The 16399-nt window shown below is 42.4% G+C and overlaps 1 protein-coding gene across 1 annotated transcript in view; it reads left to right on the top strand.

Annotated features, from left to right (window-relative positions):
* The window catches only part of LOC137543662 (collagen alpha-6(VI) chain-like), a gene marked incomplete at its 3' end in the record, with an annotated part of 216497 nt that overhangs the window by 185539 nt on the left and 14559 nt on the right, over positions 1-16399 (top strand). Inside the window, exon 23 of the mRNA XM_068264789.1 lies at positions 193-255. Coding sequence (XP_068120890.1) covers positions 193-255 — 63 coding nt within the window. The remainder of the gene's footprint in view (positions 1-192; positions 256-16399) is intronic.

The following is a 16399-nucleotide window of genomic DNA, read 5'->3' as shown; positions in this document are numbered from 1 at the left end:
CCCCAAAGACATATTACAATATGGTCAAAACACATTTATTTGGTAACTTCCGAATAAAAAAGCAACCAGTATATTGTATTATCATGAAATATGGTCTAAATATTTGGTTTCGTAATGGATTAGGTGCATATTGCTATGTATACAGAAGGATTTTTATTTGCAAGAATAACAAGCATTATTATTTCTCTGCAGGGAAACAAAGGAACCACTGGGGCACCAGGATTTAGGGGTGATCAAGGAGTGAAAGGACCACAGGTAAGTGGCTCTTTTTATAATGCATACACTGCAATGAATTCAATGCCCCATTGGTGAATTCGTTGTTTTTCATTGTAGTTTGTTGTTGTGTTGTTGTTTGCACAGTTGTTGGCCTGGTATCTTTTATTGCTAAATATTTATACATGTGCCACCATGAAGAAAAAAAAGGGGTCATGCTCTTTAGGATGAAACAGGAAAAAGGGGCTCAGGAGCAATTGGGGTAATAAGGGCGCTGCCAGAGGCGCCCATTTTAAAAGCCACCATTTACAGCAAAGTAGGGGAAAATTGTGGGGCATTCAGATATGTAAATTATGGCATTACATAGCGGCCACTGAAGTTGCAAATCGCAGCTTTGCAGCACCACCTTCAGCCTCCCAAATTTACTTTCTTTGCCGCAAATCAGGGCTTTTTCGGTGGTGTATCTGGGTGCCCAAATTTACTTTCTTTGTCACGATTTGCACCTTAGTCAGGTTAAGGTTGTGGGTTAAGTGTTAGGAACCATCTGGGGGGAGGGGTTAAGGGCTAGGCATAGGTAGTGGGAGGTCTTAGGGTTAGGCATTGGTAGAGGGAGGTCTTAGGGTTAGGCATAAGTAGAGGGAGGTCTTAGGGTTAGGCATAAATAGAGGAAGGTCTTCGGGTTATGCATCGGTACAGAGAGGTTTTAGGGTTAGGCATCAATAGAGAGAGGTCCTAGGGTTCTATTAATAGAGGGAGGCTTAAGGGTTGGGCATCAGTAGAGGGAGGTTTTAGGGTTAGGCATAAGTAGTGGGAGGTCTTAGGGTTAAGCATAAGTAGAGGGAAGTCTTAGGGTTAGACATCGGTATAGAGAGGTCTTAGGGTTAGGCATCGGTAGAGGGAGGTCTTTGGGTTAGGCATCAGTAGAAGGAGGTCTTAGGGTTAGGCATCAGTAGAAGAAGATCTTTGGGTTAGGCATTGATAGAGGAAGGTCTTAGGGTTAGGCATTGGTATAGGGAGGGTTCTGTGTGAGAGTAGGGTTAGATTAAGACATAGTAAAATATCGGTAAAGAATACTATTGGAATTTAGTAGAATATCTGTAATTTACCAATATTTTTCCAGGTGCCTTTTTTACTTGTATGCCTTTAGGGAGATAGTAAAACATACATAAATAATAAATAAAAAACAACATCCCTACCAACTGTCAGGTTGTGCAGGGATATCTATGAATGATAGTATACATAGTTACATAGTTATTTGCGTTGAAAAAAGACATACGTCCATCAAGTTCAACCAGAAAACAAAGTACAACACCAGCCTGCTCCCTCATATATCCCTGTTGATCCAGAGGAAGGCGAAAAACCCTTCCAAGGCATGGTCCAATTAGCCCCAAAAGGGAAAAAAATCCTTCCCAACTCCAGATGGCAATCAGTTTAAAGTACATTCCACTCATTAGCCAGAAAGAAATGAAAATGGGATGAAATCTAGCAATTACAAAAGAAACCATACCATTGATATATGTCAGGAGAAGCCTTTCTGTTTTTAGAAATACAAGAAGGCTAGGTTCACAGTGGGACATTGTGGTGCATCATAGCGCCTGTAACGCAGAATGTTGCACTGAAATGCAAAAGCAATGCAACATTCAGTACGGCCGTTAGAGCGTGGTCTGATGGAGTGCGGTATCCCAACACACTATATGCAGTGTGTTTACCGCATAGTGCCCAAGTTATTAGTACAGTGAAGCATACTTTTCATTCACAGTATGCTTCACTGTATGCAACGCAATGCGTGGATAACGTATAATGCCGCTTTCCCGTTCCATTGCATTATTGTTGTTACACGAAATGCAATGCAACTCTCACTGAGATCCTAGCCTTAATGTATACACCATCTTATATCATTATGTACAGATGAACTAAAAACAGATGCACATCTTTTGCATAATGTAAAACATTGCATTTGCTGAGGAAACAAAGTGAACTTCCTTGAGTTTGCAAGGGAACACAGAATAGAGACACCAAGAGCCCAATATACTGTAGTATGTACTGGTATGTGAATATGACAAGTAAGTATCTATTTATACTCACAAACATGGGTTACCATCCAGATAACGACTATATCAGCAGGTGAGGAGATTAGACTTGTCCCCACTCAGGATTAAGAAGTCGCTCTCTGTGGATAGGAAATAAGGGGCAACACCCCTCCACCAAGGGGGGACTCAGGAACTGTATAAGCAGACAGAGGCGCCAAAAGGATAAAATATTAAAACGTTTAAAATGAGAGGAGGCAGAGGTGGACTTACTGGGTCCAGTAAAAAATGAAAATTTTTAGTTTTTTTTTAAAAAATATTGTTTCCCACTATCTTTTTAACATATCCTGCAAATTTTGGTGCTAGGATTTAAGGGGCCTTTGCTATTAACTGCTAAAGTCGGCGGGAATGGTTTCCCATGATCTGTCATTGACCGGCATTTAAATGTATACTTTTTTCCTTTGAAATTTTAAAATCGATTTTCTCAAAAAGGATAAGGTCTTTTTTGAAAAAAATGTTTTTCCTCTTGTTCCCACTGTTCTTCTTAACATTCCCTGCAAATTTGGTGTTTCTGGCATTTAATGGGGCTTTGCTATTAACCGCTAAAGTGGGTGGGCGTTTAATTTTCCCACAGTCAGAAGGAGAACTAAAATCGATTTTCTCAAAAACTATAAGGTCTTTTGAAAAATGTTTTTTCCTCTTGTTCCCACTGTTCTTCTTAACATAACCAGAAAATTTGGTTTTTCTTGCTTGTAAGGGGGCTTTGCTATTAAACGTTAAATTCGGCGAGCAGACATTTTCCAAGCAGCAGCAAAGCAGGGCTTAAAAAGATAAATAACGTTCAGGCAGGACAAAAAAAACAGGTTTTAAAACGATAAATTACGTTCACAAGGTCTGCGCCATTTTTTAACCTTTAAAACGATAAATATTGTCCGACAATGCAAGTTAATGGGGCGCCATTTTTTAAATATCTGCACTGTGCGCCATTTTTAACTGATCCGGGACTTACCTCCAAGCCTCCTCCAAGCAGACACACATGAGTTTTGTGTATATTCAAAACAACAAAAATGTATTTATATACTCCAGAAAGTGCAAGTGCAATGCATTTCGCAGGCATCTCCAGCTTCATCAGGCAATAGAAACATAGCATAAAACTCAAATAGGTCTGGTGCAAAGCTCAGAGGCGCTGAGCTTTGCAAAGTGATAAAGGAACAGATGATTGCAGTAATATGAAATAAAAAATAGCTTGTGTGGTATCAATATATTATAGCAATCTTTAAATAAAGATACATTTAGCATAGGGTTTATATCAGTAGTAATGGCATCTGAATTCCTGGTTAAGAGACAAACTTAAAAAACCACAGAACTTTGGAAAAGATGATGAATAGGTGGTATCAAGTAATTGTATGTTATAGTGGTAAACAAGGCAGTTATGATCTGTTACTGCATTGATAGGTGGAACCATTAACCCCCTTGCCGTTACAATTCTGGCGGCAAGGGCAGTGCTGGGCCGAAATTACGCATTAGCGTAATTACGCATCGTAATTCACTACAAATGCACCGTAAGCGTTACGTGTAAGGTTACGGTATTACGCGTAATTAATCACGCGTAGACCGTGGGTTACGTTTTTACGCGTAACAAATTACGCGTAAGACAGTAAACTCCCATTGAAATTACACAGTCTGCCGTAATCGCGTAATATTACGCTCCCGTATAATATAAAAAAGCCGCCGACTTTAAGGGTTGATAGCAAAGCCCCCTTAAGGGCTAAGAGCCTCAAATTTGGAGAATATATTAAGGAGATCAGAAGGAATAAGAGGAAAAAAAATGTTTCAAAAAGACCTTATAGTTTTTGAGAAAATCGATGTTAAAGTTTCAAAGGAAAAATATATACATTTAACCTCCTTGGCGGTCTGATTCTTTCCAGATTTTAGGGTCTAAAAGCGGTGCAATTTTTTTTCACTCTTTCAGACCCTAAAACCTGAAAAAAATCATTCTGGCAGGGAGATCTGCAGCAAAATTAAAAAAAAATTACCTTCCTGGGCTCCTGGGCTGCAGTTTTCTCTTTGCCCACAAGATGGCGCTAATATACATATAAACAAACTTCTCTATATTTCTCTAATATAGAGAAGTCCGTTTTCAATGTTAGCCCCGCCCCCGATGACGTCACGCTGCCACCACCGCTCTGCTGCCACCACCACGGCTGCGCTGCTCCAACTGGCTGCCGGGTCCCCGGAAGAATAGCGGGGACATGGGGGATCCCGGCGGCCAGGGAAAGACCCCACACTGCCGGGGAGAGAGGCTGGAGTCCCACTGCGCAGCGAGATCGCGCGCGGGACTCCACAACTGCAGGTAAAGCTCTGCAATGCCTACCCCGACCTGAGCTCGGGATCACCGATAGCAGCTGCTTTTTTCTACCCCGAGCTCAGGTCGGGAAAACCGGCAAGGAGGTTAAAAACCCGCCGACTTTAACGGTTAATAGCACAGCCTGCTTAAAATTTAGAAACACCAAATTCACAGGGTATATTAAGGGGATCAGTGGGAATAAGAGGAAAATTTTTTTTTTCAAAAAGACCTTATAGTTTTTGAGAAAATCGATTTTTAAGTTTTAAGGGCAAAAATGTCTTTTAAATGCGGAAAATGTCAGTTTTTTTTGCACAGGTAACAATAGTGTTTTATTTTCATAGATTCCCCCAAGTGGGAAGAGTTTTACTTACTTCGTTCTGAGTGTGGGAAATATTGAAAAAAAAACGACGTGGGGTCCCCCCTCCCAGACCTCTTTAACCCCTTGTCCCCCATGCAGACTGGGATAGCCAGAATGCGGAGCACCGGCCGCGTGGGGCTCCGCACCCTGACTATACCAGCCCGCATGGTCCATGGATTGGGGGGTCTCGGAAGGGGAAGGGCAGCCAAGCTTTCCCCTCCCCCTCCGAGCCCTTGTCCAATCCAAGGACAAGGGGCTCTTCTCCACCTCCGATGGGCGGTGGAGGTGTAGGCCGCGATTTCCTGGGGGCGGGGTTCATGGTGGCATCTGGGAGTCCCCTTTAAAAAGGGGTCCCCCAGATGCCCACCCCCCCTCCCAGGAGAAATGAGTATAGAGGTACTTGTACCCCTTACCCATTTCCTTTAAGAGTTAAAAGTAAATAAACACACAAACACATAGAAAAAGTATTTTAATTGAACAAAAAACATAACCACGAAAAAAGTCCTTTAATATTCTTAATTAACCATTAATACTTACCTGTCCCTTTAAAAGCCAGTTCCCACGCAATATCCTCGGAAATATACGAATCAGTTACAATGTAACAAAGTTATTACAATGTAACAACTTTGTTACTTTGTAACACCACCGCACCCGACGTCACTCGCCGCTCACCCGCCGGCCGCCGCATACACGCTAAGTCCCCGCCGGCTCCCGCCGTCCACTCCGCCCACACCTGTCACCCATATACATGCTGGCACCCATGGGTGCCAGCATGTATATAGGTGACATGTGGGAGAGGCGGGGAGGGCAGCGGAGCCGGCGGGGACTTAGCGTCCCTTCACCCGACAGAGCTCTGAGCTATAGCTCAGAGCTCTCGAAAGCATCTTTGTATTTGGGCTCCAAGGAGCCCCATTGGTCGTTAGCAGACCAATGGGGTTCCTTCAAATCAGAAGGAACCCCATTGGTCTGCTAAGGACCAATGGGGCTCCTTGGAGCCCAAATATAAAGATGCTTTCGAGAGCTCTGAGCTATAGCTCAGAGCTCTGTCGGGTGAAGGGACGCTAAGTCCCCGCCGGCTCCGCTGCCCTCCCCGCCTCTCCCACATGTCACCTATATACATGCTGGCACCCATGGGTGCCAGCATGTATATGGGTGACAGGTGTGGGCGGAGTGGACGGCGGGAGCCGGCGGGGACTTAGCGTGTATGCGGCGGCCGGCGGGTGAGCGGCGAGTGACGTCGGGTGCGGTGGTGTTACAAAGTAACAAAGTTGTTACATTGTAATAACTTTGTTACATTGTAACTGATTAGTATATTTCCGAGGATATTGCGTGGGAACTGGCTTTTAAAGGGACAGGTAAGTATTAATGGTTAATTAAGAATATTAAAGGACTTTTTTCGTGGTTATGTTTTTTGTTCAATTAAAATACTTTTTCTATGTGTTTGTGTGTTTATTTACTTTTAACTCTTAAAGGAAATGGGTAAGGGGTACAAGTACCTCTATACTCATTTCTCCTGGGAGGGGGGGTGGGCATCTGGGGGACCCCTTTTTAAAGGGGACTCCCAAATGCCACCATGAACCCCGCCCCCAGGAAATCGCGGCCTCCACCTCCACCGCCCATCGGAGGTGGAGAAGAGCCCCTTGTCCTTGGATTGGATTGCGGGCTGGTATAGTCAGGGTGCGGAGCCCCACGCGGCCGGTGCTCCGCATTCTGGCTATCCCAGTCTGCATGGGGGACAAGGGGTTAAAGAGGTCTGGGAGGGGGGACCCCACGTCGTTTTTTTTTCAATATTTCTCACACTCAGAACGAAGTAAGTAAAACTCTTCCCACTTGGGGGAATCTATGAAAATAAAACACTATTGTTACCTGTGCAAAAAAAACTGACATTTTCCGCATTTAAAAGACATTTTTGCCCTTGAAACTTAAAAATCGATTTTCTCAAAAACTATAAGGTCTTTTTGAAAAAAAAATTTTTCCTCTTATTCCCACTGATCCCCTTAATATACCCTGTGAATTTGGTGTTTCTAAATTTTAAGCAGGCTTTGCTATTAACCGTTAAAGTCGGCGGGTTTTTAAATGTATATATTTTTCCTTTGAAACTTTAACATCGATTTTCTCAAAAACTATAAGGTCTTTTTGAAAAAAAAAATTTTCCTCTTATTCCTTCTGATCTTTTTAATATATTCTCCAAATTTGAGGCTCTTAGCACTTAAGGGGGCTTTGCTATTAACCCTTAAAGTCGGCGGCTACCTAACATTGATCCAGGCGTCAACTTTTCCGCTTGGCAGCATGACCTTACGCATTAATTGCTAGTAGGAATTTACGCGTAAGCCTATAACGTAACAACCTGAATTACGGTATTCTTACGCGTAATTGCGTAAGGGCAATGCGTAATTACAGACATGTACCGAAATTGATTGTCTATGCCGTAAGCGTAATTTCGTAATGCATAATAGCGTAAAATTACGCGTAATGATCCGTAAGCGTAGCTTTTTCCATTACGACCAGCACTGGGCAAGGGGGCAGCGCAGTACTTTTTTTTTTATTGATTTTTTTTTAATTATGTAGCAAGCCGAGGGCTCACTACATGATAGCCGCTGACAAGCGGCATCCCCCTATCCACTCTGATCGCCGAAGGCGATCAGAGTAAGCAGGAAATCACGATCAGAATGGGATTTCCTGCTGGGCATGACGTCATGACGTCAGAGGGAATCCTGATCCACCCCTCAGTGCTGCCTGGCACTGATTGGCCAGGCTCCGCAAGGGGTCTGGAGGGGGGGGCGGCGCGGCAGGTAGCGGCGAATCGGCGGCAAGTGGCGGCGAGCGGAAACTGCACGCAGCTAGCAAAGTGCTAGCTGCATGCAGGAAAAAAAATTGTGAAAATCGGCCCAGTGGGGCCTGAGAAATCCTCCTACGCAGGTTACCCCGAGCTGAGCTCGGGATAACCGGCAAGGAGGTTAAAGTCTACCTGTCGAGCATAAAATCAAAATCAATTCTTTATTTTTATCTGATAAACAAGTAATAAGGATGCTAACCAGGCAATACAAAAGTTAAAAATCACCCTCACTTTACTTATCCATAAAACATCATTCCCCAGTTTCCCTAGCGCTTATTTGGCACATCTGTCGCACAAAGGAAGCTGCATGGCAAGCTGAGTTTTCTCTTTTTCTTGCTTACATTCCTCCCCTTTTCCCCTCAGACATAACTAATGCAGCCTGATTGCCTGAAGCCTCTTTCCCTCCCGTTTTTGCTTCCCACACCTCTGTTCCTCTCTGATTGGCCAATATTTCTCATGCTGAGAAAATCACTCAGAGCTGGGTGGGAGCGTCTGAAGACTGGGAAGAGGGTGGGCAATGCATACACACAATCAGGCAGAGGAGAGTAAGGGAAGAAATTACATCAGGATTGGCTTCAAAATAGACACAGTTAAAATAAAAAAATCCTAAAAAGGATTTTCTCTTTTTTTACTATAGAAGAATCACTAAAATCAAAATGTGGACTGTGCAATACATATGTTATGTAAGTTGAGCAAGTATTTATCTGTATATTCCTGCATATAAGACTACTTTTTAACCCTTGAAAATCTTCTGAAAAGTTGGGGGTCGTCTTATACGCCGGGTGTCATTGATGTCAGGTGATACGCCCTATCCTGTTACCGACTCTCAGATCTCCCTGCTGAGGGAGCGCAATCTATTCTTCCATACCGCTCTGATAAACAGGTAGACAAGGAGAGCTGACCAGTCTACTTAAGGAGAGTTGACCAATGCAGCAAGTCAATTGACTATATACTGTTATATACTGGGTAACATATACAGTACAGCACCAGTATCTGTTCATACACAGCACCAGTATACGATTTTTTTATTTTTATTTTAATTTGGTGCGCATTGGAAGAGGGGTAGTCTTATACGGCGAGTATATCCCAAACTCTATATTTTAACTGGAAAAGTTGGGGAGTCGTCTTATACACCCAGTCGTCTTATACGCCAGAATATACGGTACTTATAAATGTTTTGTTTTTTTCTGAAATCATAAACTGTAGGATAAGAAAGTGAGGGGAGTGAAGCCAACAGACCAACTAGATAATTAAAAATATATCAAAAACTTTATTAATCAAAAAAACAAACACCCATACATATTAACATTTAAAAATAGCTAGGTGGCCACCCCGCAACCAAACCGCATCTTCACATTCACACTGACACAGCAACTCCCAATATCTGGATCCACAATGAGATCAATTGGGGCATATGCCAGTTACTCATAAAGAGGCCCAACTGGTAATCTGTTTGCAGAATGCTCCTCCAGGTTCCTGAGAGTAAGCACCAAAGATCAATTGTACCAGTAATCACTAGTTGCAATCATAAATGTAGGTTGTCAATAGGGTACTCCAGCACATTCAGCCGCAATCTCAGTAGAAAAATCTATATGACATTTTAGTGAAGCAGCAGCAGCAGCAGCAGCAGCAAAAGCCATTAGAAAGCACAAGCAGCAGTCTAAGCCACAAAGCAACATTCCATGCAAGCACAGTGTCTGTCTTAGCTTACCATCCAGGTGTTAACAATTGTTCATGTCGATCTACGCGACTATAATACCTCATATAGATGCTGCTCCGCAGACATGCGCAGTGTTGCCAACTCATCCCTTTATTTACTGACACATATGAATTATACAGGTTTCGTGGCTAGGTAGATGCAGTTAAGGCACTGATTATGTGTAAGAAGCCCCAGAACCTGTGTAACTTAGATGTGTCAGTAATTAAAGGGATGAGTTGGCAACACTGGACATGCGGCTAGGTGCGTGATGAAAAGTTGTCCCCAATATAAAAAGATCCTTTATGTCATTAGAATGAGGGGGAAATAAAGGGAAGAGGAGGAATATATTATAGATAAAAAGATCCCCCAGCATACAACTTTTTGGCAATGGCTATTAAAGGGCCAGTGCTCCTAAGGTTTGTGATATCTCCTACCTATAACAGCAGAACATTTTTTGAAAGTTTTGAATGCAGGATTAGCATCTTTATCACTCGATACACTCAGAGCAGTTGCTGTTGAAATTTGATTATGCCAGGGGTGGCCAACCTTTTTAGTCCAAGTGCCATATTGCAGTTCTTGAGAGTGCTAGGGGCCAAACAAGCAAAATTAAACACAATTTTTACTCATAGCCGCAGTTTTGTCAAAAAGAGAATTTCCGTGGGAAACAACCCATATATTGTGGGCAGTTAGCACAGTGCCAGCTGCTAATCAGTGGCTGTTACTGCTGCTGGCCCCTGCATATAGCACTGCAGCTACGGCCTGTGGGCCACATGAAATTAACAAATGTACAGAGATTTTGGCGCCATCAGAAATGTCTCGATGAGCCGCATTTGGACTTGGACATGCCTGCTTTATGCTTTCTACAAAAATGCTAATTGTTCTTGTTCTCCTTAACTCAACTGGCAACCCAGTAACACCACACTCAAGAAGTCCTACCCCAGAGCTATATCAACACATGCCTTGAACTGATGAAGGCCAGAACAGCCGGAAACACACCTAGCTTTCCTAGAAATATTACTTTCAATTATTCCTGAATGGAAAGACTAATATTTGGGAATAATTTCACTAAGACCTAAATCAGAACAACAGCAATAGTACTGGAATGTTTTATATTTAGCTAACATTACCTATCAAGTTTATCTATCTTCCTCAACGGCACTAGCTCCAATTTTGACATGGGCTGAGCTGTTCAGATCAGTTAGCATGAAGTAAACGCATTTCTGACAAGTGTATAAACAATGTGAACAGAGAACATCAGTCAACCTTACACTTGGAAATAATATTTGCCTGCTTGCTGAGTTACAGCCAAGCATAGAACTGTGATCAGTTAGTGGTGTAAGGGATTATCAGCTCAGTTCTTGATTCCATTAGGCATTGCACTCAGTTCACATACTGCACTGAAAATACTGTAACCAGAACCTTGCTTTGTAATATTTTTTGTACTGATATGATTCACAGCATTCAGTTTCAACAAGGATTTGTAAGCAGTAGCGCGTCTTTGACTTCTCAAATTCCCATGTGCTTTATGTTACGTGGATGATCCCACAATGCGGAGCTTGTACTCTTGTTGATGCAGTGGTGCTGGGGATGGCTGTTCACATAGATACCAAAACAACTTTTCATTTTACTGAGAGTTTGCTGCTGAAGGACAGAGTATGGGCACAGGCATGCATGTAATGTTGTCGATAGCACATATTGTGGATTGTAACTGAGAGATGTGACACAGCAGTTCTGGCATTGTTTCTAAGTTGGTGACGAGTTCTCAAACGATATCAGATATTTTAACTTTGCTATTGTCAGCATGGAAAGGTTTAAGTGCAAGAACACCAGAGGATTGTCAAATATGACAACCAACCTGACCAGAGATAGTAACTACAGTGCAATGTTCATCCAAGGCGTATGTACAGTATGTACGCGTCGCCGGTGATTTGGGCGCCAGGAGAGCCTAATGACGGCTCTGCCTGCTGCCGCAAAACTCCCTGTCCAGCAACGGCCAGAGCCCTAAATTACCCTTATTGCTCTGTGCAGCATTACATTGCTGCTATGGGGTGCCTGGTTTTGGTGCCCGGCGGTGAGTGCCGTGCGCTGAACCTATCTATTTTGCATCCAAGTTCAGCCACACATTGGGAAGTATTTGGAGCCCATGTTTTAGCAGTGCTTTATGTCTAATTCATCTCAATAGTGGCGCTCATGCTTGATACACAGCCATAGCAGTTAAGGCACCTGTTTTTTCACTAACCTGAGGAAGCAGGCAAGCACCTGCAAACGGCGTTGTATGCTCAAATAAAAGACCTTTTTTCAATAAACTGGTCCAAATTCTTAAAGAGAGCAAAGATTACCTCTTTGTTTATAAGATTAACAGCTTAATAGCCTGTCTTTTATGCATTGGACACCTCCAACCACTGTTTTAAGTATCTTGTCATACCTCTTTAGAGGTGACAGTTTTTTGTTTAGTTTGTCGTAAAGAAGATTTAAGTGCAAACAAACAGTTCCTGTTATAGACCTAGAAAACCGAGCCGGTATGGTTAATTTTAGTTACCTTTGACCTCCTGATAATTTCCTCCCTCACTTTTTTCTACTGTTGCTAATTGTGTATTTATTACCCGCCCTCCTCCCAGAGTCTTCAGACACTCCCACTGAGGTCTATACTAGGAAGTGCACTGTCTTATGTCATTAGAAGGAGGGGGAAATAAAGGAAAGAGGAGGAATATATTATAGATAAAAAGATCCCCCAGCATGCAACTTTTTGGCAATGGCTATTAAAGGGCCAGAGCTCCTAAGGTTTGTGATAACTCCAAACTATAACAGCGAAATATTTTTTGAAAGTTTTGAATGCAGGATTAGCATCATTATCACTCGATACACTCAAACCAGTTGCTGTTGAAATTTGATTTTTATGGTGACAATCCCGCTTTAAAAGATCACCAGGCTAGCGACAATCTGCTTTATTTATGTGAAGCAGTCAGCCTCATAGCATCGCCGCCTCGATTCCAGACTCCACCCGCCGCTCTCCGCCTCTGTTAGCTTCTGCCAATAGGAAGCCAAGCTGCGACTCAGGAAGTACCTACTGACAGCCTCACATAAATAAAGCCAGCTAGCAACCAGCAGATTGTTGCTAGCCTGGCGATCTTTTAAGGGGGTGCAGCGTGGCGCAGCGGGGGGGGGGCTGGCAGCAGCGGTACAATGACTCAGAAGCATGTCATTGTGCACATGACATGCCTCTGTGTTCTATTAGGATTATAATATGCCACCTCGGGTTCTCTTTAAGAATCTTACACAATTCTGCTCCATTGGTCTCCTTTTATCTTTTAGATGAGCCCTGGGACAATCACAGAAACCATTGACACAAGCTAGCATCTCATGACAGCTGGGCCCCCTAAGCCCCTGGGCCCCTGCAGGCTATTGTTATGCCCTGGTAGTATAAATGTTCAGCTTGCAGTTATACAGAATGTCTTCTAGTACTGCCGCAAAAAAAATAATTGACTACTGGCAAAGCAATTTTGTCTGGAGAGTTTAGTTACACTTTCAGAGATTACATACAAAACTGGACAAAAAGCAATATAGAATAGTCTTCTTGTGTTAAAAGACATTTCCTTCTTGTTTTAGAGATAGCTTAGAAAGACGAGTGACATTCAAGGATGTAAAAAGCTGCATTGGTTGTTTCAAAATGATAGCATATGACAGGTCCTGAGATAAGGCATGGAGTCCAGTGAGTAAAAGACATAACTCATAAAGCCCAATTAGCAAGATTTCTATATACTTTGGAAAGAGCTGTGAGAGTCCTTGAAAAATATGCATTTGCTTTGTTGCTCTGGAGCCAGATACTTCAACCACTCGTGTAGCATTGCTGTATAAATATACTTCAGAATAGTGTGCCAAGCCTAACAAACAGTCAAGCCATAAAACTCCTATTGCCGGAATCTTCAGAAATAAATTATCAGTGCAATGCTATACAGCTGTATGTTTTCACTTTCTTTATGGTATTCTTCTTTCTTTTACTAACAGATCAATAAAACAAGTAATATAAAGACAATTTATGATCTAAAATTCTGCCAATCAGTACTTATAAATATGGCTGTATTGTTTTGTATTATTAGCACTACCACGCCAGTGTATGATCTGGCATTGTATTACTACCTGTATTGTGTTGTGTATCTTATTGCTTATTACATTTATTGTTGTATCTATTGTCTATTACCTGTATTGTGGTGTTGGTCACCCCATTATCATTGTCTGTAATCCTGTGTATTGTACAGAGCTGCGTAATATGTTGGCGCTATATAAATCCAATAAATAATACCTGATAGAATCTCAGAGGTAAGATAACTTTTTATAAGCCACGCTCCGAAGCAGGTTATTATCCGAAGGGTGCCGTCATAGCAGCAATACTATGCTGCACGCCCCGCGTAACGGTAATTTGGGGCTCCGGCGGCTGCCAGACCCCAAATTATATCTCCCTTCGAGAGTTGTGACAACTCGGAGGGGAAATAGCATTATTAAGTGTAACTGTTGGGCATAAAATCAAAAATCAATTCTTTAGTTTTATCTGGTAAACAAGTAATATGGATACTAACCAGGCAATCCAAAAGTTAAAATCTCTATTACTTTTCTTGTTTATAAATGATCATTCCCCAGTTTACCTGACTCTTATTTGGTACACACAAAATTTGGTACACAAAAAGGAAGTTGCAGGGAATGATGGGTTGTCATTTTTTGCTTCTGTACATTAGTTAAGTCTGAGGGGAAATAAAGAAGCAAAAAAAGACAACCCAGCATGCCCTGCAACTTCCTTTGTGCGGCAACGTACCAAATAAGAGTTAGGTAAACTGGGGAATGATCATTTATAAACAAGAAAAATTAATTGAGATTTTAACTTTTGGATTGCCTGGTTAGCATCCGTATTATTTGTTTACCAGATGAAACTAAAGAATTGATTTTTGATTTTATGCCCGACAGTTACACTTTAGGAGCACATCTCCTCCCTTGGCATCAACAATAAGCAATTTTATCCAGGCATCCAGGCAAAACCTGTCATTTTGCTGTTTGTGAAGCTCACAGTGAAGCATTAAGTTGCCTTTTCCATGCCTGGAAATGTCAGTGAAGCACCTGGAAAATATCTGAAAACCTCCCAAAGAGGTAGTTAGACAACTAGACAGATATGGCTTGATGCACTACAGCTGGTAATATTGCCGTGTGCAGACACCGCACAGCAATTTTACCGCTACTTATGCCAGCAGAGTACCGCAGAGTGTGCTGGTTGCACAACGCGTGGTACTCTGCTGAGGTAAGTACCACTAAAATTGCAGTGCGTTGTCTGAATATGCAGCATTACAAGCTATTTAACCACTTGAGGACCCACCCTTTACCCCCCCTTAAGGACCAGCGCTGTTTGTTGGGATCTGTGCTGGGTGGGCTCTGCAGCCCCCAGCACAGATCAGCTGGCACGCAGAGCGATCAGATCGCCCCCCTTTTTTTCCCCCTATGGGGATGATGTGCAGGGGGGGTCTGATCGCTCCGGTCTGCAGGCATGTTGCGGGGGGAGCACCTCAAAGCCCCCCTCCACGGCGAAATTCCCCCCCTCCCTCTCCTACCTGTCATGCCCAGTGATCCAGGACGTCCCCTGTCACATGGCGGCGATCCCCGGCCGCTGATTGGCCGGGGATCGCCGATCTGCCGTAGAATGTAAACAAAGGAGATGTGTCTCCTACGTTTACATTTAGTCTGCGAGCCGCGATCAGCGGCTCGCAGGCTATTCACGGAGACCCGCTCCGTAATCTGACAGGAAACGGCCGCTCGCGCGAGCGGCCTTTCCTGATTAATTAGGGAGGCACCTGCCGTCGCTGGTCCTCCAGCTACCACTTTGCCGCCGCACGGTATGAGTGTGCAGTCGGCAAGTGGTTAATGCCTCAAGCCCATAGTCTGGAAAAAAAATTTAAAAAAAACATTTTGCACCAAGTCCTTTTTGAAGGACCGAAAAATGTAATAAGGTACAAATTATAAAGGTTATTTTTATGAATTCATAAATCTAGTGAAACGTCTTCAAACTTTTGCTCCAATTAAGTGAATTTCCTTGGCTCCCAGCACAAGAATAATGCCAGAAATAGCATGTGGGGTGGTGAGAACCCTGGAGCTGCTCATTTTAAGTTCCTTGGCGAAGTCAGTATGTTGCTGCTTCTCTCTACCGGAACAGTTCTGAAGAGAACGTTCCATGATGTACTTTTATCCCTATGGCACAGTATTTCAATTTCCTTTTAATAGGTGTTATGTCTATTGACATTATTAACACCAAGAAAAAATTTCAAAGCAGATAATTTTCCAAGCACTCATCTTTTACAAATAACCAACACATGCATAGAGCTCTTCTCTTAATGTCAGTCAATTTTAGCATGCCTAGTTGGCATCTGGGCTTTGAACGCAAACAGTCCTTCATAATGCTTTTACCTGTAGGGGACCCATATCCAACCATGGCTACACTGTAACCGAGTCTGATTCTAGTTGGAAAAACTAGGTGCACTTTTTCATGGTTCTATTTGAGTAATATATTTTTGAATTCTATTTTTGAATAGATTTGCTGAAAACTAATTTACTTTGTTTTGAGCTACTATTGTTGTGATTGTTGGCTTTTCTCACCAGCCTCCATTTTGTTCCCGCCAACAGCTTTAAATTATAACCTTTTCTAAGCAGCATCTTTGTAATTTGATGTAGTTTCCACATTATGTTAGTTTAACCAGTAGATTATACTAGAAAGCTATTATCTATTTATCTAGTATCTGTATAGTTTATTATGTTAAATTTTTAGCCCAACCAAGACTGTAAAGTTGTGGATTGTGAAAATGTTGTTTTTTTAATTATTAATTGAAATGAGAACCAATTAGTAAGATCACCTGTCATAGGAATTAGCCTACGAGAGGGATCAGTT

Source organism: Hyperolius riggenbachi, unplaced genomic scaffold (genome assembly GCF_040937935.1).
Source record: "Hyperolius riggenbachi isolate aHypRig1 unplaced genomic scaffold, aHypRig1.pri scaffold_146, whole genome shotgun sequence".
NCBI classification, from domain to species: Eukaryota; Metazoa; Chordata; class Amphibia; order Anura; family Hyperoliidae; genus Hyperolius; species Hyperolius riggenbachi.
This window is presented reverse-complemented; position numbering and strand designations above follow the sequence as displayed.